The 22,871-nt window shown below is 59.0% G+C and overlaps 2 protein-coding genes and 1 long non-coding RNA gene across 8 annotated transcripts in view; 1 reads left to right on the top strand and 2 right to left on the bottom strand.

Annotated features, from left to right (window-relative positions):
* The window catches only part of PDE6D (phosphodiesterase 6D), a 39,052-nt gene extending 37,857 nt beyond the window's left edge, over positions 1–1,195 (top strand). For both annotated transcript variants that reach the window (XM_075761383.1, XM_075761384.1), the window contains exon 5: positions 563–1,195. In XM_075761383.1, the coding sequence (XP_075617498.1) occupies positions 563–644 (82 nt within the window). In that variant the 3' untranslated portion in view covers positions 645–1,195. The remainder of the gene's footprint in view (positions 1–562) is intronic.
* Positions 847–9,129, bottom strand: LOC142602943 (uncharacterized). Of its 2 annotated transcripts, XR_012836799.1 has the most exons (4): positions 8,724–9,129; positions 4,198–4,313; positions 1,777–2,136; positions 847–1,744 (listed from the first exon to the last, which is right to left on the bottom strand). It is a non-coding gene; the product is annotated as an uncharacterized LOC142602943 (long non-coding RNA). The 2 variants fall into 2 exon arrangements; XR_012836798.1 differs by lacking the exon at positions 8,724–9,129 and having other exon boundaries at positions 4,198–6,697.
* A 2,529-nt stretch (positions 9,130–11,658) lies between these two features.
* On the bottom strand, positions 11,659–21,001 carry PTMA (prothymosin alpha). Of its 4 annotated transcripts, none has more exons than XM_075761369.1 (5): positions 20,844–21,001; positions 16,363–16,434; positions 15,564–15,660; positions 12,951–13,024; positions 11,659–12,520 (listed from the first exon to the last, which is right to left on the bottom strand). In XM_075761369.1, exons 1-5 carry the CDS (start codon positions 20,886–20,888, stop codon positions 12,473–12,475), a joined length of 336 nt encoding a protein of 111 aa, XP_075617484.1. In that variant the 5' UTR covers positions 20,889–21,001; the 3' UTR covers positions 11,659–12,472. The 4 variants fall into 4 exon arrangements, with proteins under 4 accessions (XP_075617484.1, XP_075617486.1, XP_075617485.1 ...); XM_075761371.1 differs by having other exon boundaries at positions 15,570–15,660; XM_075761370.1 differs by having other exon boundaries at positions 15,564–15,657.
* Positions 21,002–22,871: the final 1,870 nt, after the last annotated feature.

Raw genomic sequence — 22,871 nt, 5'->3', positions numbered from 1 at the left:
AAGTCAGGAACTTAAATCATCCGAGCTTTCGTCACACCCAAGTCTACATTTCCATTGCAGTTTATATAAAATATGCTTGTGTGTTTGCATTTAAGCCCTTCTTGAGGGAAAGGACACGTTACGTTGGTTGAAGTAGCTTGCTCAGCAGTAGAGGACAGAGGTGGGGAATAAAAAAAGAATTCCCGTCGGTTTTCAGAATTCACCATAAGAGAGAGGGGCCTGAAGATGCTGGGACTGCTAGTTTATTTTTAGCAATAGAAGCAAGCAGAAGTTTGCTGCTTGTGAGCACTCTGCAGCCTGTGTGGTACTGAGCCCAGGAAGGGGCGACAAGGGAGGGGTGGGGGGAACTGCTCCCCGTAGGAATGCAGCGGGGAGACCCTTCAGCCCTGGTGGCCACGCATCAGGGGACAGTGCTCATCGCACGCAGCTCCAAACCAGAGCTCGTGTTGTGGGAGGGGTAAGGTCTCAGCCCAGGCTTGTGAGAGCATTGAGGGGAGCAGTCATTTTCTACTGTTCATGCATTCTTCTAACACCTCTTTTTTCTCCTCTTTTCCTTCTGCAGTGGTAATGTTATTATAGAAACCAAATTCTATGATGACGACCTTCTCGTAAGCACTTCCAGAGTGAGACTTTTCTACGTTTGAGATGGGGCTTTTTGGAGCTGTTTTAGTTTTCCTCCATACAGTTCTTGGTGCAGAACCCCCCGACTATCCAGTGGAAGACACTCCTGTAGGCGGTGACCCTGGGGACCAGCTCAATATGGGTTGTGACCTTTGCCCATCAGTTATTTTGCTTTCTCCTCTGACAAGACCAGACCAAACCCTTAGAGACAGGACCGTCTGCTCAGCGATGCACTGGGGAATAGAGGCTGTCTCTGAACACGGGCAAACGATGGTCATGCAGAACCAATACTGTAAATTATGTTAGTCACATCCTTTGTACTTCTCTGGATCCTGGTATAATCTCCCATTTCCACTGACACCAAACTCGATGCGTTTCATTTTTGAGGGATTAAGTTAACCCGTTCGTTTTTCTCATGTTGTAGGTTTTTATCCTTTCAATGGATTTCTGTGTAACTGGTCCACAGGTCCTCTTACCCTGAACTTGTAAAATAGACTGTGATATCACCTAGTGTAATTAAAACAAATTTATCAATTAAAACATTCCTACCGTCCAAAGAAGGGAAGAAATATTAGTTCTGTGTGTTTTCCTTTCTGTTATAAAACTGCCTCGCAATGGGCACAAACTCCTGTCACTCACCAGCAGCAGGACAGGGCTTTCCACAGCCCTACTTCTTCACAGCCCCCATAACCTCGTTGAATTCCTCGTCCTCCAGCTGACAGCATCAGGAAGGTTTCCTGACTGCTGTGACCCAGGTTTCTCCTCAGCTCCTTTCTGTCCGTTAATCCCTCAGGGCAGTTTGTCCTGTTTGCCCAGTTGATTTCTTGAGCAGCACTGCACGCTGTTCTGCTTTTCTAAGTTCCTGGGGATGCTCAACCCCGTTCTGGAAAAACCTGTGTTCCCCTGAGCCTACCAGCTCAGAACTGCGCTAGGCTGAGCTCCCTGAGGCTCAGCTGGGCTGCGGTTGCTGATACCAACAATCCCCGTGCGTGCGCAGCTTTAGGGAGTCATGGCGGCAATTTTGCTACGACAGGCTTCTCGAGCCCTGCTGCTGTTTCTCCTGGTTGTGTACAATTAGCTCAAGTATGCGTGAGTCTTGGGAAGGAGGCATCTCCAGCTTCTGCTCTTAAACATCACGGACAGCTTTATGATCACTTATTAAACATCACGGACAGCTTTATGATCACTTGATACCTCGGTCAGCCTGTCCTGTGGCTCGGCTTGAGGTTCTCCGGAGAGTCACAGGGATGTGAAACACATCATTCCCGATCCTGAATTCAGCCACTGGGTGTATGTGGGAGAGATATAGCATAATTTTTTTTTAGGTGAATTGAAGTTAGACCATTAAGAGGAGAGCATTATCCATTGTAGAAGGTTTCTCATGAGACCTCGCCGATGGACTTGCAGGGCAGTTTTGTCCCAGCAGCGTGACCCTAGGCCAGGCTTTATACGAAGACATCAACCAAAACTGCCTCCTGCACCCAGCATGAATGACACCCCGTGATGGTGGTATCCCTGTCAAAGAGCAGAGACAAAAGGTATCCAAAAAGGAAAAAAAAAAAAAAAAAAAAAAAAAAAAAATTAAGGGTCTTGAGAGCCTGTAGCTCTGTGTTCCAGGACAGATGCTCTGCCAGACACACACGGGAGGTGTCTCCTTTTGCCAAGCTGAGCTACAACCCGGCCCGGCAGCCCTGGCACAGGGATGCTCCCACTGGGACTGGATCTCACCTGGTGCCTTTGTATTTAACGGCAAGAAGCTTTGATGATTCTCGCACCCACTTCACCTGACTGGCGAGGAAGGCGCCCCGGGGATGCCCTCCCTGGAGAGCCACAGGCTGAAGACCTCCGTAGGGGTTTAGGCGGCCACCGACACGCGTGGCTGCGGCTCCCGCGGGGTGAGCTGCCCTGGGAGAGGGTCCTGGGAGGGACGTGGGTCCTAAGACGGCCCGAGGGGACACTCCGCAGCCCCTTCGCTTCCCGCCCGCCTGGCCCGGGCTGCCCCAGTTCGCCCAGCAGCGGCTCTGCGGCGGGTCATTGCCGCCCTCCAGTGGCTCCGTGGGAAATAGCTGGCTGCTTACCCGCGCCGGTCCCTGCACCAGCCTCTCCCAGTGCCCCCCAGCATCCCCCAGTGCGGGGCTCAGCCTTCCTTAAAGAGCCGATGGAGCAAACGCCGGGGCCGGGGGGCGAGCCCGGGGCCGGATCCAGCCGGTGGAAAGAACCCGGTAGGGCGGGAGGGGACAGCGTGATCCAACCAAAACCAAAATCCAAGTGAAGGGCCCACAGGTGCTCAGAGCAGGAGCCTGTGCCTGGCCCAGGCAGGAGGAGCTGCGGGTCCCCTCCCCGTGGGGCTGACAGGAATTTGGGAGCCCAGGAGACACTGCCGACGCACTGCCTTCAGCATGGCCCGTCCCCAGGGCCCGAGCATGGCATGGGCAGCTCTTGGTTCTTCACGGGGCCATCGGCATTGGGGCAGCAAAGGGAAAAGTGGGGCTGGAAATGGCGTCAGCAGAGCAGGAGGGCTGGGGATGCGTGTCGCCTCTGCCCCGGGCTGCCAGGGTGGTTCTGGCCGTGGCCCAAGGCCAGCCTCATGGCACCCTCTGCACAAAGGTGGGTGGGGGGAGCAGTGGGAGCGGGGAGCAACACAGTGATTTCCCCTTTTATTTACAAAAATTTCCCACCTGGAACCTCACAGCCCTGCAGGCACCTCTGGGGAAGGGAAACCTCCCACAGCCTGCTCCACACGCCAGGCTCTGCACGAGGGGAGGGCTCCATGGTGGCGAGAAGTGCAGTTTTTGTGGGGGTAGGACTCAGCGGGGCCAGGCAGAGCCCAGACATGTGGCCAGAGGGAAGTGGAGGAAGGAGAGAGAAGCAGGTGAGAGCCTGGGGGACTGGCACAGAGAGATTTAGGGTGAAGCAAATTTCATCCTCACTGCCCTTCAGCCACATCTTTGTCCGAGAGCCCTCCGAGCCAGGGTATTGCAGAGCCGCTGGGTGATAGCAGCAAGGCAGCACAAGAGGAGGGTGATGCACCACATGCTTTTGGCTTTAGTGGTGCTCTCTGCTTCGTTTCAGGGTCCATCACACTCACCCCCCCTCCAGCCATCCATAGAGGCTCCCCAAGGCGCAGGCATGTCTTATGGCAATGAAAAACACCCATCGATGGGACTCAGGGCTGACTGCAAAGCAGAAACCCAACCCGGGGTGCATCAGGCTCTCACCTGCACACTGCAATGGGGGTGATGCGGGGGGCGGAGCCAGCTCCCACCACCACACAGCAAGCACCGGACCCTCGCTGCCCATGGCCAGCACCTCGCCGGGCTGTTGCCCGTCCCAGCTGCCGCCCGGGTGCCTTTCCCAGCCGCCGCAGGGGCTCTCAGCTGCCTGATCACCCGGCAAAGCCGACTGGGGCTCCCGCTGGCGCACTGCCCCAGATCTGCCCTGCCCAATAATTCAGACTGGGAAGCGCAGCCATCCTAATGCGGTTAATTAGCTGATTCATGAAGGTTACCGGCAAACAAAAGGCGCACAAACAGCCCAGAGCCACGTTATGTTCAGTGCATGCTTTGCTACTCTTACCTTCCCGTGGGTGCAGGCAGCGCGTGGCAGCGGGCAGCACGGGGCAGCAGCAGGCAGCCTGCAGGGTCAGCGTCATCTTGTCCTACCTTATCCAGCCCTGTCCTCCCCTGGCGGCACTGGGAGGGGGAAAGGAGGGCTGGGAAGGATCGAGTCCCTCTGTCCCTTTTGGGGGCAGAGATCCTGCTCCTGGGTTGCCAGGACAGAGCAGGCAGAGCCCAACCTGGATGTCAAACCGCTTGGACACAGGGACCTCAGGGCTGCCAGGTGACTTTGGCACAGTCCCATCTGTCCCCAAAGACGGGAGGGCAGAGGCAGGACTCAGAGCCATGTTTTCAGCCCAAGGCGCCTAACTCCTCCTGCCCTAGGGAGCCACCAGCCACCAGCCCCTCGGTGCTGTGGGACCTGGGCATGATCCCTGTTGGGGCTTGGCACCCACCTCACCCCACTTCACAGATGACATCCATGGCAGCGCTCCCCGCCAGCACCCCACACCACAAGAGGGGAGCAGGACCAGCCATCGCCATTGCCCCTCTCGCAGAGCATCCTGTTCCTATGGGATCCAGCTCTGTGCCAAAATCCCGCTTGCACCACCCTCCCTGTGCCAAAATCCTGCCAGCTCTTCCAGCACCCCAGGGCCAGGCAGGGTGCAGAGCACAGCAGGCACCCAGGAGAGACGACGAGCTGAGAGGGAACAAGCTGGGGACATGAAGCAAGGGAAGGAGGGATGGAGGGATGCTCTCCTGGTATCCCAAAAACCAGTCTGGAAAGTGCTGCTGTTGCCCGGGTGTGCAAAAGGGGAAGGGTGACTAGCAGTGGAAAGGAATCTGCTCATGCCAGCTGTGGAAGATGGACACCAAGAAACCACCGGGGATGCTGGAGGAAGCCACAGGAGTGATGCGATGGCCCTGATGGCGAGGGACTTACAGAGCCAGGGACACCTGGCTGATAAACACAAGTGGCCAGAGGAGAGCACAGACACCTGAATTCCATGGGAGGAGGTGGCAAAGCCAGCAGCTGAAGCCAGATAAATTTGACTCCGGATCTGGGAGCGTTTGCACCCCTTGATGCTTCCCAGGATCCTTGCAGGAAACTCCCTGGCACAGAGCAGGGGCACAGGGAGAGGCAGGGAGATAGTTCTGGCTGCCCCGGGGCAGCGAACACCCTGTGCCGCCTGTTCATCCCCCACGCCCCAGCCTGTTCGGGTTTCCTGGCAGGTTGGCCTTGGCAGCACGACCCACGGACACCAGACAGCCACGGCCTGTCCCCACGGTGCTGCCGTGGGGGGGGAGCGGTGGGGTGCGGGGCTTCCCCATCCCACAGCACTAGATGGTGCTGCAATACAGCGATATTGCCTGGGCTGCACCGCGCCGGCGGCCGAGCGGGGAGGACGCTGGTTTGGGTCACCGCGGCGGCTGGGGACCCCGGGGGAACGACCGAGGGCCAGCTCGGGCCGGTCAGCCCCACGCCGGGTTGGCCGGCGGGCCACCACCAGCTCTACCCCCGGAGAAGCAGCCCATGCGCTGGGCTGGTCACACCGAGCCCCAAGCCAGCCCGGAGCCCCCGGGGATACCAACGGGCACTGGACCAGGGATGCTCCCACAGCAGGGTGAGGTGTCCCAGCATCTCCTGCGGGCACCGACACCTCCACGCCTCACACCTGCCTTCACCCCTCTTTTGGCCCTTCCCTTGCCAAGCCGGGGCATGCACGAGAAGCCTCGCGAGCCTGAGGCCACGGCCAAACGCAGCCCACAGCGTTTGCTGGGGACCAGCCTGCTCCGTGGGGTGCCCCACAGCCACCCCATGGTGCGGCATGGTGGGCAGCAGCTCCAGCGTCTATTTGGGTGCAGGTGCCCCATGCTCATCCCTTCCCATGGCAGAGCCCCACAGCCCTGCTCCTGCTCTCACACACACACACCCCCCGCCGGGACATCGTTCCAGAGCTGCAGCCTTGCTCCCACTGTCCATCCCAGGGACAGGCCTTTGTGCTGGGGGGTGTCCCCAGGGAAGCAGCACACCCTCACCTTGAGGGGGATAAGCAGGGCTAAGGGGGATTTGTCCCAGGATAGGGAGCCAGCCCCTGCACTGGCCAGGGTTCGGCTTTCCAGGGGTCTGGGCTGCCAGCTCTGCACCCATCCCTGCAGGGTGGGTGCACCCCACAGCAGCCAGGAGCCACTCTGAGCAGGAGCTGCCTTTGGGGCCTCGCTTGGCCATGGAGCCAGCCCCGGGGAGGCTCAGCAGGCTCCCCAGCCCCACGCAGGACCACACTCCCTGCCACTCCAGCCAAGCAGCTTGGAGCCACGTCCCTTCTCTGCCTGTGGATCCTGGAGCCAGCAGTGCCCAGGCTGCTGGATGGGGAGTGGGTGGCTCATACCTGCTATGGGTTGTCCTCCTCAGCGTTGCCCATGGATTGGGCATCAACTGAGCATCCAGGTCTCTGGCTTTGGGCACAAACTGCATCACCACTCGCACCTCCTGTCCTAAATCACAATGGGGGGTGCTGGTTTCCAGCTCCCTGAAAAACCAGGGCCAGGAGCCTGCTCTGCCAGCAGCAAAGGAGAGGGGGGAGCCAGAGAGGTGCCCACAGAGCCCAGGGCACCCCCATGCCCAAAGTGAGCTGGAGGACCCACGTCCCCACCCGACACCCAGCCGGCATGCAGTGAGAGGCAGAGCCCCTCGCCTTCAGGCCTCCCCCCAGGCAGGAAAGGACACATGCAAAGACCCCATCCCTGCAGACTGACGGCCTGAGGTTTCCATCCCTTTGGATTCTCCAAGGGCTAATTGGGTTGAGTTTTCTCATCCCCCAGCTGCCTCCCTTGCACCATGCTTTCCTACAGAAGGGATGCAAGAGCCTCTCCAGGTCCTGGTCTGCTCTGAACTGCAGCACTTGCTACTTCGTCCCAGGTGTCCTCCTGGGTCATGCATGGTGCGGCACCATGGAGGGGCCTCTGAGCCCACCAGCCCTGGCTGCCCCCACCCCTCCCTCTGGGGCTCCCCAGCCAGGTGTGAACAGGAGCCATGGCCCTCCTCGGGGTATGCAAAGCCGAGAGTCCCCTGCAGCCCTTCCTCCTGCTCTCCTGCCCTTTGGAGAAGATCAGCTCAGCCAGACAAGACAGAGCAGCCATCAGCACAGGGAAGGATGGAGGATTGTCAGTGTCTGCACAGGAGGAGCCACAGGCACCCCAGCCCTGCTCCCGCCTCAGAGTGGGGAAGGATTGGGGTGGTGGCCCCAAGGAGATCTAGCCAGCAGGGCTTAGCATCCAGATGAGTTTCAGATCTTGAGGACCTCTACTGGACTGGGGACTGCCAGGTCCCTCCAATTGCCAAATCAGGGTCCAGGACCAGAGCTGCCCTGGATCACCAAGGGGGACAGGCTGTGGGGCACATGGCAGCCAGGGACAAGACAGGAACCAGATGTCCCACATCTGCTCTTCAGCATGGGCCAGGCTTTCCTGCTCACACCAGACAGCTCAGTGCAAGCACACAAAGATCCCTATGCCATTTAGGAGGTGCATCTTTGCTACGTGGGATAAGCCAAGACTGGCCAAGGGTCCTGGGCTTCCCCAGCCCACTCCCAAGGGGTCTGCTCCCCTGGGACACCTCATGCCCCAAGCCAGGTGGCAATTGCTCTGCCAAGAGGAACAGCTCTTCATGTCTATTTTCAACAGCAACGCCCCAAAAGTGCTTCTGTGTTTGTGATCTTGAGGAGTTGTGCCTGGAAGGCAGTTTCACTCAGGCTCTTAAAGTAGATGCCAATTATTTGCCCAGACACAAACTGCACCAGTAACCCAACCCGTGTCTACTTTGGAGTCCAAGTCCTGCGTTCCCCACAGGCAGGTTCTCCACCAAGCCCTCAAGGAGCTCCAAATTTCATGAAGGTTGTCAAGATGTAACAAGAGTTTGGGATGAGGCAAACAAAGCTACAGCTGGTGCAGGACACGTTTCAGCTGATGAAGCAGGTCCTACCCTACTACAGGCAGGAGGTCAGGACTGGAGATAGGTTTACTAGTCCAGACCCAGCCCAGTTGCCCACGGGGCTCAGCCCTACTGGTTATACTGGCTGTGACCTTCAGTAGCACAGTTCCACTGGTGCATTGCATTTCAGGCTGACCACGTGGAAGCTGCTCTCAGTTCACCTGGTTGTTCAGCTGCATGCGGGACACCATTGCTCCAGCCGAGGTCCAGCCACAGCAGAGTCCTTGGTCGAAATGGCCACCTGTACACATCAGCACAGCCTCAGTCATTCCAGGCTCGTATGAAGCACCCTGCAGCTCTCCCAACAGCTGTGCCTAGGAGCTACATGGGCTATCTTCAGTGGTCAGCAGCCAGTTAGCACACCTCAGAACAGCTTCAGCCATTCACCTCCACGGTCTCCAGGACCAGCATGGTCAGCAGTCCAACCAAGACTCGCACATGGGTCACATCTGCAGGCAAGGAGCAGCACAAGCAGTACCTCTGCTCCACAGGTTATAGCTGAACATGCTACCTGTGAAGCCCTAGGTGAGGGACCCAGCATCATGATACCACACCTGAAGGCACACAATGGCCACATGCTCTTCACCTCCAGTCTGGTGGCATCAGCCCCACCCCAGAGCCTGGCTCTGGTTGCTAGGCAGCAGTGGAGATCATCTTCTGCACACCCAAGGCAGGTGGGACTCCCCAGGTCGCAGCAGACAGCCCCAGCACAAGGCCAGCTCACCACAGAGACCATTGCTAAGATCTTCAGAGGTGCCTTCAGCTGGCACAACTCCTACAAGCCCTCTCTTGCTGCGGGGGACCCACTTCTCCTGGTCCCCATCCCAAGACATCATCCAGCTGAGCAATCCTTGCAGCATTTTGGATTCACCCAGAAGGCCCTGGGTGGCATCAAGCACCAAATGAGATGAAGAGCCACCTTCAAGTCTGCATCTCCTCTGGGACCATACAGGCAGGAAGCTCTTTGAACAACCCCTCAACCCTCAAAGAGCCCCAACCTCAAGCAGAGCCCCTGCACTGAGATGCCTTTATAGCCCTCGGTGGGCTGTGGCTGCCTCTGATTGGCTGGGACAGGTGACAGGTGGCAGCTCTGGATTGGCTCAGAGTAGTCTCCCTCATCCTGCAATTGGTGAGCTGCTGCTGTGAAGGCTGAGACAGCAGCAGAGACAGGTGGCAGCACGTGGTTGGCTGGGGGGGAAGCGCCAGGTGGCAGGCAAGGATTGGTCAGGCTTAGGTGTTGCTTGATTGTGGTTGGTGGAGGCAGCACGAGGGTGGGAGGGAGGTGGGGGGGGTAGGGAGGGACAGCTGGCAGTGTGGGATTGGCTGTTAGGCTGTGCCAGTGCATGGGGATTGGCTGGAGCTGAGTGGCTGGGCAGCGGGGCTGGGGAGGGGCTCCCTGCAGGGGCCCATGCACTGAGCTGTGCCCGGTCTCAGCCCCCTGCTCTGTGCCCAGGGCAGCGTCCGCCCTCTCTGCACCGAAGACAACGGGAGCACGTCCAGGGCGCGTGGGGTGGCAGGGGGCTGCCAGACTCCCCAGGACTGTGAGGGGATAGAGATGGGGTGCAGAAACACCGGGGCCGCCCCATGCAGCTGGAGGCGAGGGAGCAGGGCTGGGCCTCTCCATCGCCAGTGGCCGCAGGGCTCATGCCTGCCCTGTCCTCACCCCCGGCTGCTCCATGCCCTACTCATCGCCAGCTGGAAGCAGCCTCGTTTTACTCCACACCCCAGTCTGAAGAGGACCCCGCTACCCACAACCCCCAGGTTTTGGGGGGCTGCAGGCAGTAAGACAGGTCCTGCTTTGCAATGGGGGGCAGTAAAGCCATTGCTCCCCCAAAATCTTCCCCATGGGTACAAAGTTGGGCCCCAGTGGCCTCATACCAGCTGTGCACAGAGGGTCCCCATGTCTCGGTGACACATGAAGCTTGCTCTCACCAGCTCCTCAGCTGCAGAAACTTATTTGAATAATTTGCCTCGCAAATCCGCAAGCACCGGCTCAAATCGCACGTTGTCGCAGCCCATCGTGGTGCACAAGCCGTGCACGGGGCAGCTGCGGCAGGGACACGGGCACGGCTCCTGGCACCGCCCAAAGCATCACCCAGCACTACGGTGACACTCGGTGACGCTCAGCAGTGCTGTTTGCTACTCCTGCGTTGTCACGTCCCATCGGGGACATCAGAACACCCAATAATCAAATCTAGCGCTGGCCTCCAGCTCTGCCGCAAGCGCCCCAGCACCCAGGCAGGGCTGGATGCGGCCCGTGAATCGAGGCGGTAAATCTGATAAGCTATCAGCTAGCACCACGATTAGTTGGATAATTAAGGACAAGGAGTCAGATTTTGAGCTTATTTGCCACCAGTGTAAATAGAGAGTAAGTGACCTGACTACTCCCAGGGATCAGGCAGAGCCATGACCCTCACAGCCAGCACATTAAATGCACAACAGTTCCTCTTTTTAAAAAAAAAATAGAATAAAAATCACCACACAGCACCTCAACACTAACTGCTGGGATTGCAGGGTGAGAGGAGGAAACGAGACCATGTGGCTCCAGCACAGGCTGGGTCAGCAGGGAAAGGGGACTCGTCAGTGCCAGACGAGGGTTTGGGAGGCACAGGCACAAGGCGAGTTCCTGCAAACAGTCTCCACGCACCTAGCAGAGCGGGCTGAGCTATTCTGAGCTCCAATACCCTAGAGGAGGGAGGAAAAATTAGTTGGAGGAAGGTTAGGAGCAAAGCAGCAGAGGTCTAGGCTAAGGTACAGCATTTTTGGTTTAAGCAGACAGACAACCCCCAGCCTGTCTCTCTGGGTCCCACCAAACCTCTAACTTGGTGCTCCAGAAACTGCTGGGCAGGCTGGAGCATTCCTCAGGGACTAACTCTGGCTTAATTCAGTCCCTGCTGAACACTGCTGCCTGCAGCACACACATCCCATCCCACCCCGCTGCTGGGGATGCTGTAAATGACCCCCACGCTGCCCAAAGGGGAGACTTTTATGCAGCCTCGGCACTCACCACCCCACAACCGGAGCATCACCCACCCACACCAGCTGTTACAAGGATTTTTTTGGGATGGGTTTCTCATCCCCACTGCACCAGCCAGCCAACCTCCAACAAGCCTGACTGTGGATGGAGAGCACCCCATGCACCCCAGCTTGCCTTCGTTTAGCCTGTATCTCTGCTGGTTGCCCAGTCTAACCTATCCCTAGGGATCCTCACAGGAGGGTGCAGACACCGTGCTGGGGCACGGGTTTAGCTCTCCACGGGGCACAGCCACAGGAACAGCAGCAAGGGGATGGCGCAGCCACCAGCTGGGACCGCAGCCACCAGACCCACCCCCCCCAATCAACACCCTGCACCCCTCTACCCTCTCTCCAACTCTCTTCCCAGCCCAAGTCCAAAGCAAAGAACAAAAGAAAGGAGAAAGAAGGGGAGAAAGAAAGAAAAAACTAAAACAAATGAAAACTAAAACAAAAAGCAGCAGTTGGGAGGCAGCCTTGTTAGGACAACTCAGCAAAATAAAATTCCGGTTTATTGTTGGACAACATTGTTTCACACATACATCAAACAGGCCAAAAAAAAAAGAAAAAATAAAAATAAACAGCAACTTCATAGACAGAAAAAAAAAAGAAAACCTTTTTATCTTTGGCCTTGCCACCTCATACAAACCACGATCTATGGTACAGCTAAAGTACATACACAAAAAAAGTTACTGGAATGCTCAGAATAAGATTGTAAATTTTTTTTTTGCATTTTTGTCTTTTTTTTTTTTAATTTTTTTACAAGGTTTTGTTTTATTCTCCTTTGAGATAATGGTTTGGGCCTGGTCACACCACAAGTAAAGTCAGAGATAGGTAACAAGAGAGATATACACTTCAAAGCCCCCCTTTTGGTCAATCCGAGATCACTTAAAAATGGCGGACCTCCTAACAATATGTACAAAAATATAAAATGTAAATAAAAAATACAAACAAATTCTCCTTTAAAGTACTTTTAAGAAAGAAAGCAGGGCCTTGAAGTTTTGGTGCTTGGGGGAGAGGGGTTCTGTGGGGGAAGGGGGGGGTTTTCTCTCCCCACTAACGGGCGAATTGTTTCGTATGTTCGTTGAGTGGCAGCGCCGCGCCGGGGGGCTGGGGTCGGGGTTCACTCTACTTGGTGAGGATGACCATGGCGGAGGGGGGAGGAAGGGGCGTGTGTGTCGGGAGGGGGTTGTAAAGGGAGGGAAGGGGGGTCCCAAGGGTGAAGAGGACGCGCTGGCCTTTTTTGTTGGTTTTCCTCCTTATTTAAAAAAAAATAATAATAATTTGCTGCCTAGTCATCTTCGTCGGTTTTCTGCTTCTTGGGATCGACGTCGTCATCCTGAGGGAAAAGCAAAACTGTCAGCAGAGGGGACAGGGAGCGGGGCTGCCAAGAGCTGCAACAAGGCTGGCAGCCAAGCAGGAGGGTTTCAGGTCCCCCTCCTGCCTCAGGGACAAGGACAGAGCAACACAAGTGTTTCCCCCCCTCATGCAAAGTCCTCTCACAGCCAGCTCAGGGAGCCCCTGAGCACCCCCTGCCCCCAGCCCACCCTGGGGCTCCCAACCCAGGGCCAGCGGCTCCGCACAGCCGGAGCAGACCCCCCCTAACCAGGCCAGCATATAAAAAGAACTGGGCTGCATCCCTGGGGAGCACACAGGCAGGGCGTTCCAGCCCCAGAGCCCAGCCCAGCCTCTCCGATCCCACTGATGCCCCCCCACCCCACGCCCTCCAGGGACACAGGTGGCTCTGAGGGGCTGGTTGTTCTTCCTACCTCGTCATCCTCAGCTGCCCGTTTGCCTGTGGCTCCCTCAGCTTCGTCATCTTCATCACCATCCTCTTCCTCACCTGCATGGAGGAGAAGGGGAAGGAGGTGAGACCCTCTCTCAGAGGGTTACAGCATCGCACACCTCCCTTCTGGGTTTAACTCTGGCTCAGCTCCACACTGCTATATCCAGGGTTGCATCTCTACTGCTCAGGGCAGCAGGTGCCAGGACACAGGGGCTTTTGGGGCATCCCCCAACTGACTTCACTAAGGGGGAAATAAGAATTGGCAGCATCGAGCCTGGCTCACACTGCATTTGTCCCACAGGCAACAGGACAGCAAAACCAGCACCTACCGCAAGCGCTGAAATCACAAAAAAAGGTGGGGGGGAATGGGAGAGGAAAACACTCTTTCTAGTGGCTGCTCCACCTAACCGCTCCAGATTACTTCTGCTTCCCTTTGCAGCTATTAGTCCATCTTTAATGAGTTAAGAGAGCCAGAACGCATTAGTTCTGAGTCAGAACACTTTCTAATTATCAGAACAGCAAACAAATGCTACCAACTTATCTTGCAACCAGAGAGGAGGATGAGCAGAGAGCTCTGGGCTTTGACCCACTTTGAGCTCAAATAGGCCAGTGGATCAGAACAACCAAGTCTATCGCCTTTGGCCAGTTTTGGGGGGTCAGGGGCAAGACCAGAGGGCCCAGAGAAGGAACCTTATGGCTGCCAAGACAAGTCCTCTTGTATAACAGGAGACCCTACTAAAACTTAGGGCGTTAAGGCCAGTAAGCTGGCTTTAAACCACCACGAGCCACACGTATAGACAGCCGGGGGGATTAAGGTCAGCCCATCCTCCCTTCCCCTCTCTTCTCCTCAGTCTGTGCTCAGCTGCACCATGGCCCATGTGGCGGGAAGGGCTGAGATTAGCTCCCAGCGATGGATCAACACCCTGGCAGCCATCACATGCACCGGGCTGGCCGGCAGGTCAGGTGACAGTGCCAAGCTGATTGGGAGCATTTTTAGTTCTTTGAGCTGCTTTAAGCAAAGCAAATAATGAGATGGGATGGGGAGAAGGGTGAGAAAAATATACCCTCAAGCTCCCCTCTGCTGTCAAACTCTGAGATGGAGTTTGCCCACAAGTGTCAGAAAAAAGAGCTGATGCAAGCTGCACTCGCTGCCTTTAAATCTCTCCTGCAGCGTTCAGCTGCTCAGGTGCAGCTTTCAGGCAGGGATCACCCAAGGGCAGCAGGCACAGACAGAGCCATGCACCATCCCAGCAAGGCACTAGCACCTCCAAGCACTGCATGCCAAACCATGCCTGCGCTTGGTGAGCTGGGAGGAGCAGGGCTGGCACTGCGAGACCGAAGCTCCCCAGGCTTGTCACAGCAGTATCCAAGCAACACTTCCACCCTGCACACACGCGTCTGCAGCACACACATCCCCTTCCTGCCCAAGGGGAGCAGGGAGAGGCAAGTATTCCCCCTCTTGCACCCCAAAGCAGCACTGCGGGTAGATGGGCTCAGGACAGCACATGGCAGCACTGCGTTATCCCCAGCAGTTGAAATCCTCAGTGTGAACATGACCGTGATTCCCAGATTTTCCTAGTGAACCAGTTCCCACCAAAGGGCATGGCAGGCTGCTGAGAGCGGAACGCTACCCCAAAGGAGGCAGCTTTCCCTGCCTACACCGTCTGAATAGGCGCTGGACTAACGGTCATTAGATTTCCAGCCCTGTCCTTGTCTCCTAAAACTAACCAAGAGGTTAGTAGGTCAGCACGTAAACCGAAAATTTACAGGGGATTAACCTAGTAACAGCTAATCAAGGGCCCTGAGTTCATTTCAGCATAACAAGAATGGTTTTCTCCCAGCCTTAACGAGTGATAAAAATAAACAATATTATTCATCCAAGCAGATCTTGGGGGAAAAAAAATAATAGCAGGGAGGGTGAGAAGTGATTCGGCAAGTCACTGCTGGATTTCTGGTTGCTGCTGCCAAAACCCACTTCCAGGCTGGGTCAGGTGAGGAAGCAGGGGAGGGCAGGGAGACACAGGACACTGCACACAAGGAAGGTTCAAAGCAAGCCTGTCCACTCCCATTGGGAGGAGCAGGGAAGAGCCACAGGTTCCTCTGCCCGCTTCCACATGGCATCCAGCCCAGGAAAGGGCTGGGAGAGGGGACTACATCATTCCCTCTGCACACTGCTCCATGAACAAGGATGGTGGCCCATCCTTGTCACGGGCCAAGGCACAGCCACGCAGGGCTGTCCCCATCCCATCCCGCCGGCTGGCACGCGCATCTGCGGTGGCCGTTACGATCGCAAGAGTCAAGGGCAGGTTTTACTACTCGCACGGAAGGGCTAATGCGCTTATTCAGTGCCACAGCACGGTGCCGTCTGGCCGGAGGAAGGAAGGAATCTGCCCTCAACCTGCTGGAAGGGATTCAAGGCTGACTTCACTCCCAGCACCGGTGGCCCAGGTGAGTGAGGAAGGACTGAGCCTGGCTGGCGAGAGCCACCCGGCTGCAGCCACGAGGGGGAGATGCTGCTCTTGGCTCTCCCCAGGAGTCTGCTGTCCAGGGCAGGACCCAGCCATGGGATGGGGGCAGGGGGAACAAAGAAAGTTACCATCACCCTCTTCCTCCTCGTCCTCTTCCTCACCACCTTCCTCTTCCTCTTCGTCTACTTCATTGTCCGCCTCCTGCTCTCCATTTTCCTCGTTCTCCTTGGCAAGACAAAACATCACTTAAAAAAAAATGCACTGGGGAAGGGAGAAGGGGGAAGAGATGTTCAGCAGAAGTGCGCGTCCCCACCTTTCCTGCCTAAGGCAAAGCACCAGCCCACCGGAGCCCCAGGCGTGTGTCCCACTTCCTGCCTGCCTCCACACAACATGGGCAGACCAGGCACAAAGGATCAAGTCTAGAGTAACTCGGGGGCGCAGCTTCAAGGCCAAGACAAAGACTGCAAAGGCTCTTGTGACACATTGAAACACAGCAGAGTGAATTTCCCCCAACGTGTTAAAAATAGGAAACCAACCGGTTTACTTGTACACAATGTGTTTCCCCATTCGACTGATTGTAACACTGTAAATCTAGGGTTTGGCAGTGGGTTTCCCCCCCCCCCCTCCTCCTCCAGCACCTAGGAAAGAGGTGGCACTGGACACAGCCTCACGTAGCTTTTGGGGAGGAGATCCAAGCCCAGCCCTTCCCTTCTGCACACACACAAACTGCCCACAGGCTTGGGAACATCTGTTGAACCTGAAGCCCCACAGGGTCGAGGGCTCTGCACAATACAGTGCTGCCATTTAGAGGGGTTCCCTCTGGGGCAGGGCTGGGGACAAGCTCGCAGCAAAAGCAAGAAGAGAGAGGAAAATAAAAAGGCATTGGCACAAGGACTGCCTCTCCCTACAGATCATAGCCATACTCACAGCATTGCCGTTGGCCGGTGCATCTCTGCCATTTTCTGTTTCTTCAACAACTTCCTTCTTCTCTTTTAGATCCTGGAAGGAGCAGAAAAGCAGAGAAGTCACCCCAATTCCAGATGCCTGGGTCAGAGAAGGTGCAGATCAGGTGCAGGAAAAAACCCTAGAGTCCGTGACTGATTTTCTCTGCAATTTGGTCGCCACGTTCTGGCTCCTCCTTGGGAACGAGAGAGTGTGGGGGCGAATCTCAATCCAAGTCATCCTTGCCAGAGAGCAGCTATCTAAAAAAGAGATTGCTCTGTTTCACCTCTGAGCTCCCAAACAGAGAGAGCTGGCCGCCTGCATATGCTCAACAGCAGCAGAGCTGGCTGACTGCCCATCTTAGCACAGTCCACGCAAGCTCCTGCAATGCCACGGAGAGCCAGCAGCCCCGTCCAACGTACGGGGTTTGCTGCCCCAGGGCTGCGGATGTCCACAGTTGCTTGTACATTCTCACAGCAGGAATAAATCCCGGGGACTCGTTAGCAGAGACTGGTCTCTGCCCTGCCTGGTGAAAATCATACGGCAAATGTTACACGCCTGGTCTTTCTCGTGGCAGCAGAGAGGAGACTCTGGTATCCAGCTCACAGCTTTAAGTGTAACAGGATGGGGTGGGGGAAGAAGTCTATTTTTATACTGCTCCAAGAGCCGTGCCTGGCTAGTTCGGTTCAAATCTCCACCACGAGCAGAGCAAGAGCTTGTGTGTTTTTGCTATTGATCACTGTCAAAATGTCACGCCAAGTTGCTCGGCAAACAGGCTGAGAGGATCCAACTTTATGTTCCTGCATAAAGAACACTTGGATTTAACACTGGCATCTCTGCTCGCATCCTCCTCCCCTTCTGTTCCTCCATCAGCTGGAGCGAGATCCTTCAGCACAAGGAACGTTATCCCAGCCAAGGAAAGCAGAGAGGCCCTTCCCCAGGGCCAGCAGCACAGCCACACAGCCGGCTTCGGCACCGACCACGAGGTGTTTAGAAGTTGCTGGCAGCTCCCTGCTTCACTGCAGCAGCGAGTGGCTTTGCCCCCCTCCTGCCTACCCTTTGCGGCTGCCTCGCAGCCCGCAGCGAGCGGGCACTTTCACTCCCGCTGAGCCACTGTCACTTCCTTGTAGGAACGCCAGCAGGTAAGAGCACAGCCTCGGCCCTGCTAGTGTGACCGCTGTTCTGTTTCGGGAGGGTTTCTAACACCCTGCAGGCTGCTTAGGCGAGACAGCACAGGGGTTTTAGGCCACCAGGTTATTTAAACCACTCAAGACAGGCATGTGCGCTGTTACCAGAGGCACTTGGGCTGCCAGCACACCAAGGGAAGACTTTCTTTGGAAGCTCTGTTCAAACACCTGTTGATCAGACCTCACCTAATCAAACCAGCATCCCAGGAGCCTGGGGTGAAACAACCACAAGCTGCCTCCTCCTTTTGCTGCTCACATACAAGTCCCAGGCCATCTCCTCCACACTGCCCAGTTCCACCATGGTTTTACACCATCAGCGGCTCCTGCTCCCCGTTCCCCAGAGGCTGATCACAACTATTTAACCTCTCGTGCACCATTGCGCTGCTGCATTCAGCAGCCGCTGACTTCACATCAGGCCAACAGACATGAGGGTAATAAAGCATTTCCCAAGTTAAGCACAGAGCAAATCAAGCAGTCAGAGTTTCCACATCTCACTATGCCCGATAGTTCTTTTCAAAAAGAGTCCTTCACGAAACATAAGCAATTCTCCCACTGAAGGAACAACTCATTCTTGAGGATTTTAGCTGGACAGATCTCCAACCCTGACCTTTTCTCACACCACTGTAGACACTCTCAGTTTAACAACCATCAGGATGCCAGGTCATGAAGTTTGTGCTAGCAACAGGGTTGCAGAGAGGACCACAGCTTCTCCGTTTCCCCAGGCCCAGTCCAATACAAACAGACAGATGTGTACAGCAGCCTCCAAACCGAGAGTCCCTGCAGCAGGACTGCTTTAGCTCCAAAGCTTTGACAGAGCCTCTAATTATAGGTGTGGCGAGGCTGTTTGTCCATAAAATAGCAACGGAGTTTAGTCATACACCAACTGCCCGGGAAGCTCTACCTTCGCTCCTGCTCTGCAAGCGCCAGCAACCGCCCGTGTGGTTGCAGCTCCCGGCAGGGACGGGCCCGCGGCAGAGGGCAGGATCCCGGCAGCGGAAGGGCCGGGAGTCCCCTTGCCCGTTACCCACCGCCCCAGCGAGGAGCCGCGTCCGTTCCCCCGGGACGGCGGAGGAGCCGCCGCAGCCCGCGCCTCCCGCCGGCAGGGGGCCCCCCGCGCCGCCACGCGCCCGGCCGCCGTTCAAACCGCGCGCCACTCTCCGCGCCCCTCTCATTGGCCGCCCGCCAGCGCGCCGGCCCGGCGCCCCGCGGGTTGCCGGGAAATGTAGTCCCGGCGGGGGCGGCGCGGCGAACTCCCGCTCCCAGGGGGCGGCGCGGGTAGGGCCGCACGTGGTGGGCGCCCCGCGGCACGGCGGCGGCAGCGGCCGGGGGCGGCGCTCGGCACGGAGCCGCCGCCGCCCGGGCGGGGCGGGACACCCCCCACCCCACCCCCCTTCCGCCGCCTTCCCGGAGCGCTCCGGACGGCAAGGCGGGACGAGGGAGAACGGCTCCGGTGCCTCCGCGCTTACCCCCCCCCCCAACCGCCGCCACCGGGTGTGTGTGGGGGGGGTCACCTTGCCGCCGTGCGCGACTCCGCCCGCCCCGCAACACGGACCCCCGTGTCCTTCCCCCCCCCCCCCCGGGAGGCTGAGCCGGGGACGAGGCCCCCTTCCCCCACGCTGTAAAGGGCAAGGGAAGGTTAACGGCAAACTTGGCCCCGTTCCCCCGGGGAGGGATGGGGATCGACCCGCCTCGCCGCTTCCCGGCTTCGGCAGAGCCGGAGGCAGCGGGGACCGAGCAGCGGCCCCGGAGCGGAGGCAGGGCAGGCGGGGGGGGATAACGGCTGCGGGAGCGGGAAACAGAAGTGAAATCGAAATCTGCCAGAAACGGCGTTTTGTTGGTTGTTTTTTTTAAATCCTCCTCCCCGCCGGATTTTTTTTTTTCCCCCCCTTCCTCCAGCCCCGCTTCCCCCGGGAGCGGCACGACCCGGTGCCGGCCGGGGCGCAGGGTGAGGAGGCCCCCGGGCACGACCGTCCCACCCCCCGCCGCCTTCCCACGCACCCTCCCGGGTCGGGTCGGGTCCTCCCGCAACTTTCCCGGCCGCAGCCCCAAGCTCGACGGAGCGCATCGCCGCCCACGGCCCGGCGAGGAGCGTAAGCCCGCCCGGGTGCCCGGCGCCCCCGGGGAACGCTCCGCCGCGGCTCACAGACAAAGGCGGGCGCCGGGAGCCGCAGCGGGGACTCCCGGGAGAGCCGTTCCCGGCCGGTACCGGCGCTCCCCAACCGGTCCCCATCACCCCTAGCACCGACTCGCAAAGTTATCCCGCTGCGGGGAGCTCGGCCCGGAGCCCCCCAGCCCCGTCGCCCCAACGCACCCGGAGCAGCTCCGCTGTGGGGGCTGCCCCCGCCGGGGCAACTCCGAAAATAGCAACTGCTTCCCCCCCCGCCGCCCCGGGGGCTGCTCCGGCGCAGCCCTCTGCACCCCCACCCCCCCCGCCGCCTCCGGGGGCGACTCCGAAATAGCACACCCCCCCCCCCATCCGGGGCAGCTCCGACACAGCAACTGCTCCCCTAACCCTTCCGGGGGGGGGGGGGGGGGGGGGGGGGGCAACTCCGAAATAGCAACTATCCCCCCCTTCCTCCGGGGGTAACACCGACACAGCAATTGCCCCCTCCGCCATCAATCGGGTGCAACCCCGAAACAGAAACCGCCACCACCCCCCCACTTTTCGGGAGCAACTCCACAACAGTCACTGCCCCCCCCCAAACCTCCCGGTGCATGTTCCAGAGCGCTCCCTCCCCCCCCTCCCCGCAGAGACGGGGCCGAGCGGGACCCAAGTTTGACGGGGCTGTCAAGCTCCCGCAACGGATTGAATGAGACGAGCGCTGCCCGCCGCCGCCATCCCCCCACCGGAGACGGGTGCCGAAGCGCAACCGTGCTTCCCCCACACGGGCTCCCCGAGCTCCTCCGCGGCGGGACGGCCCCGCAACCGCCGCCGCTGCCCCCGGGAAGGTGGGAAGGAGCGGGCCGCGGAACCCGGCGCGGCACGGCGGTGCTCGCAGTACCGGCGAGGGCGGCGAGCACGTTTCCCGCACGCTGTAGACAAAGAAACGGCGCAGGCTGCTCCGCACGGCGAGCGCGGCAGCGGCGGCCCCGCACCGAGCCCCACCGCGAACTTCAACGGGAGGGGTCGAGACGGGCGGGAAGACGGGGAGGGAGGTGTAGGTTAAAAAAAAAAAATAAAATAAAAAGGTAAAAAGATTTTAAAAAGCCAAAAAAATCGCTTGGAAAAAAAAATACGCGAGCGAAAGAGCGGCGAGCGGGGGCCGAGGCGCGGCTCACCTTGGCGGAGATCTCGGCGCTGGTGTCCACGGCCGTGTCGGACATGGCGGGGGCGTGCGGGGCTGTGGCGGGGCTGTGGCGGCGCGGGCGGCGGCGCGGGCAGAACAATGCCAAGATGGCTTTGCGCGAGCCAGTGGGGACTCACGCGGCGCCACGGGCCCTCTTATAGAGCCGGGGGCGGCGCGCGCGCTGCCCCGCGCCGCGCCCATTGGCCGCGCGCGCCGCGGCCGCCAGCGCTTATTGGCCGAGGCGCAAACAATGGGCACGGCCGCTTAAAGCGGCAGGAACCGGCGCCTCTGACACTGCGGCGATGAGTTCGGGTTCGGTCTCAGCGTGGGCGAGGCGCGGGGCGGTAGACGGCAGAGCCACGCCCCCTTCCCTCCCCTCCCTTCCCGCTGCCTCCGCCCCCGCTGCCTCCGCCCCGCCCCGCCCCGCCGCGCCGTGTGAGGCGGAGGGCGGGAGGGAGCTTCCCCACCAGCCCCCCCCCTCCAGCCGCGCCGTCCCTCGCCGCAGCCAGCCCGCATGCTTGCGGAGGGGCGGGAGGCGTGCGCGCCCGCCTGCGGAGGGGAGAAAAAATAATAAGAGTTAATAATAATAATCATAGTAATGTCGGAGAACCGGCGCTGCCCCCTCCGCCCGCACCTCAGGCCCCCGGGGCCTCCCGGGGAACCGTACCCGCCCGGGGCGGCCGGTAGTGCCGGAGCAGGCGAGTGGTGCCAGGGAGCCCCGTCCCCTCGGTTGGCGCCGGGGTAACCCCCCACCCCCTCCTTCCCCCGCGCAACCTGCGCCGTGTTTTCAGCGCCGCGGAAACTTTTGCCACAACAACAACCGCCACCCCCAGGGACAGCGGGGGAGGGGTGGCCAGCCGGGCCCGCCGGGGGTGCCGGCCGCCGCCGCGCTGAATATGCGGGATTCCCACCCATTTGCTTATTTTACAATTAAAAACCTCACCCCAGGCCGCCTCACCGCCCCTCTCCCAACACACACGCACACACACCTTTCGTGAGCTCAAGCCTGGGCACGCAGCAGGAGCTTCCCCGCACTCCCCCCTCCGCAGCCCGCCGTTACAGCAGGCCGTTCCCCCCCCCCAAACCTGCGGGCACCGGGGCCACCCCTGCCCCCCCCCGCCCGCCGCCGGGTAAGGGGGCACCGGCGCGGCGAGTGAGTGGACTCTGCCACACTCAAGATGGCGCCGAGAGCCCTTCGCGAGGCAACCACACGGTTTTACGACCTCCCGAAAGCCGCTCCGCAGCCTGCGACGGCCCAGCGGTTGAGGCAGCGCCGCGCCTAAGCGATCCCCGGTGCGGAAGGCGCGAAGGAAAGGGGAAGGGGGTAAGAAAAAGCACCCCCAGACAGAGCAGCGCCTCTGCCACACTCAATATGGCCGCCAGGTTGAGGCAATACTCGGCAGAGCCTGTCCTCGGAGGGCGGGATATAGGGATCGAGCGATGCGGATTGGCCGACAGCGCTGAGCGAACGCTGTGCTGACGCTTTGCGGCTTCTTATTGGCTGAAGTGCCTGTCTGTCTACGGCGGAGTGGGTGTGAAAACCCGGAGCGGTCTCGGAGCGGAGCGCTGGAGCGGAGCTGGGGCCACCTGACGGGGGGGTACAGGGCACCCTGAAGGGGGGCGACCCACGGGCTGGCTGCTGCGGGCAGAGGGTGTGCTTCTACCGGCTGCTGATACCCAGGCTGCCTCTGGGCTCCCCCCACAGCTTCAGGAGAGCTGCAGGGAAGCCACAGGAGTCCACGTACCACCTGGCACCAGGCGTCGTGGCCCAAGGTGTCATGGCGCTGGTCTCCATCGTCCCATCCCCGCATGCACCTGGTGGCTGGACACCAAAACCACAGGACCCCGTTTCCAGGGCAAAACATCTCCCCCCACAAAACACGATAGCAACACAAACAGGCTGGTCAGTGCCCAGTTGCACCATGGACGACTTTTCTCCTCAGCCTCATGGTCTTGCCCCTCGTGGGAGCAGCCCTGAGGTGATGACAGGGGGGTCGGGGCCTCAGGGTGGGAGCGGGAA

Source organism: Balearica regulorum, chromosome 9 (genome assembly GCF_011004875.1).
Source record: "Balearica regulorum gibbericeps isolate bBalReg1 chromosome 9, bBalReg1.pri, whole genome shotgun sequence".
Classification (NCBI taxonomy): domain Eukaryota; kingdom Metazoa; phylum Chordata; class Aves; order Gruiformes; family Gruidae; genus Balearica; species Balearica regulorum.
Note: the sequence above shows the minus strand (reverse complement) of the source record. Positions and strands in the feature narration are given on the sequence as shown.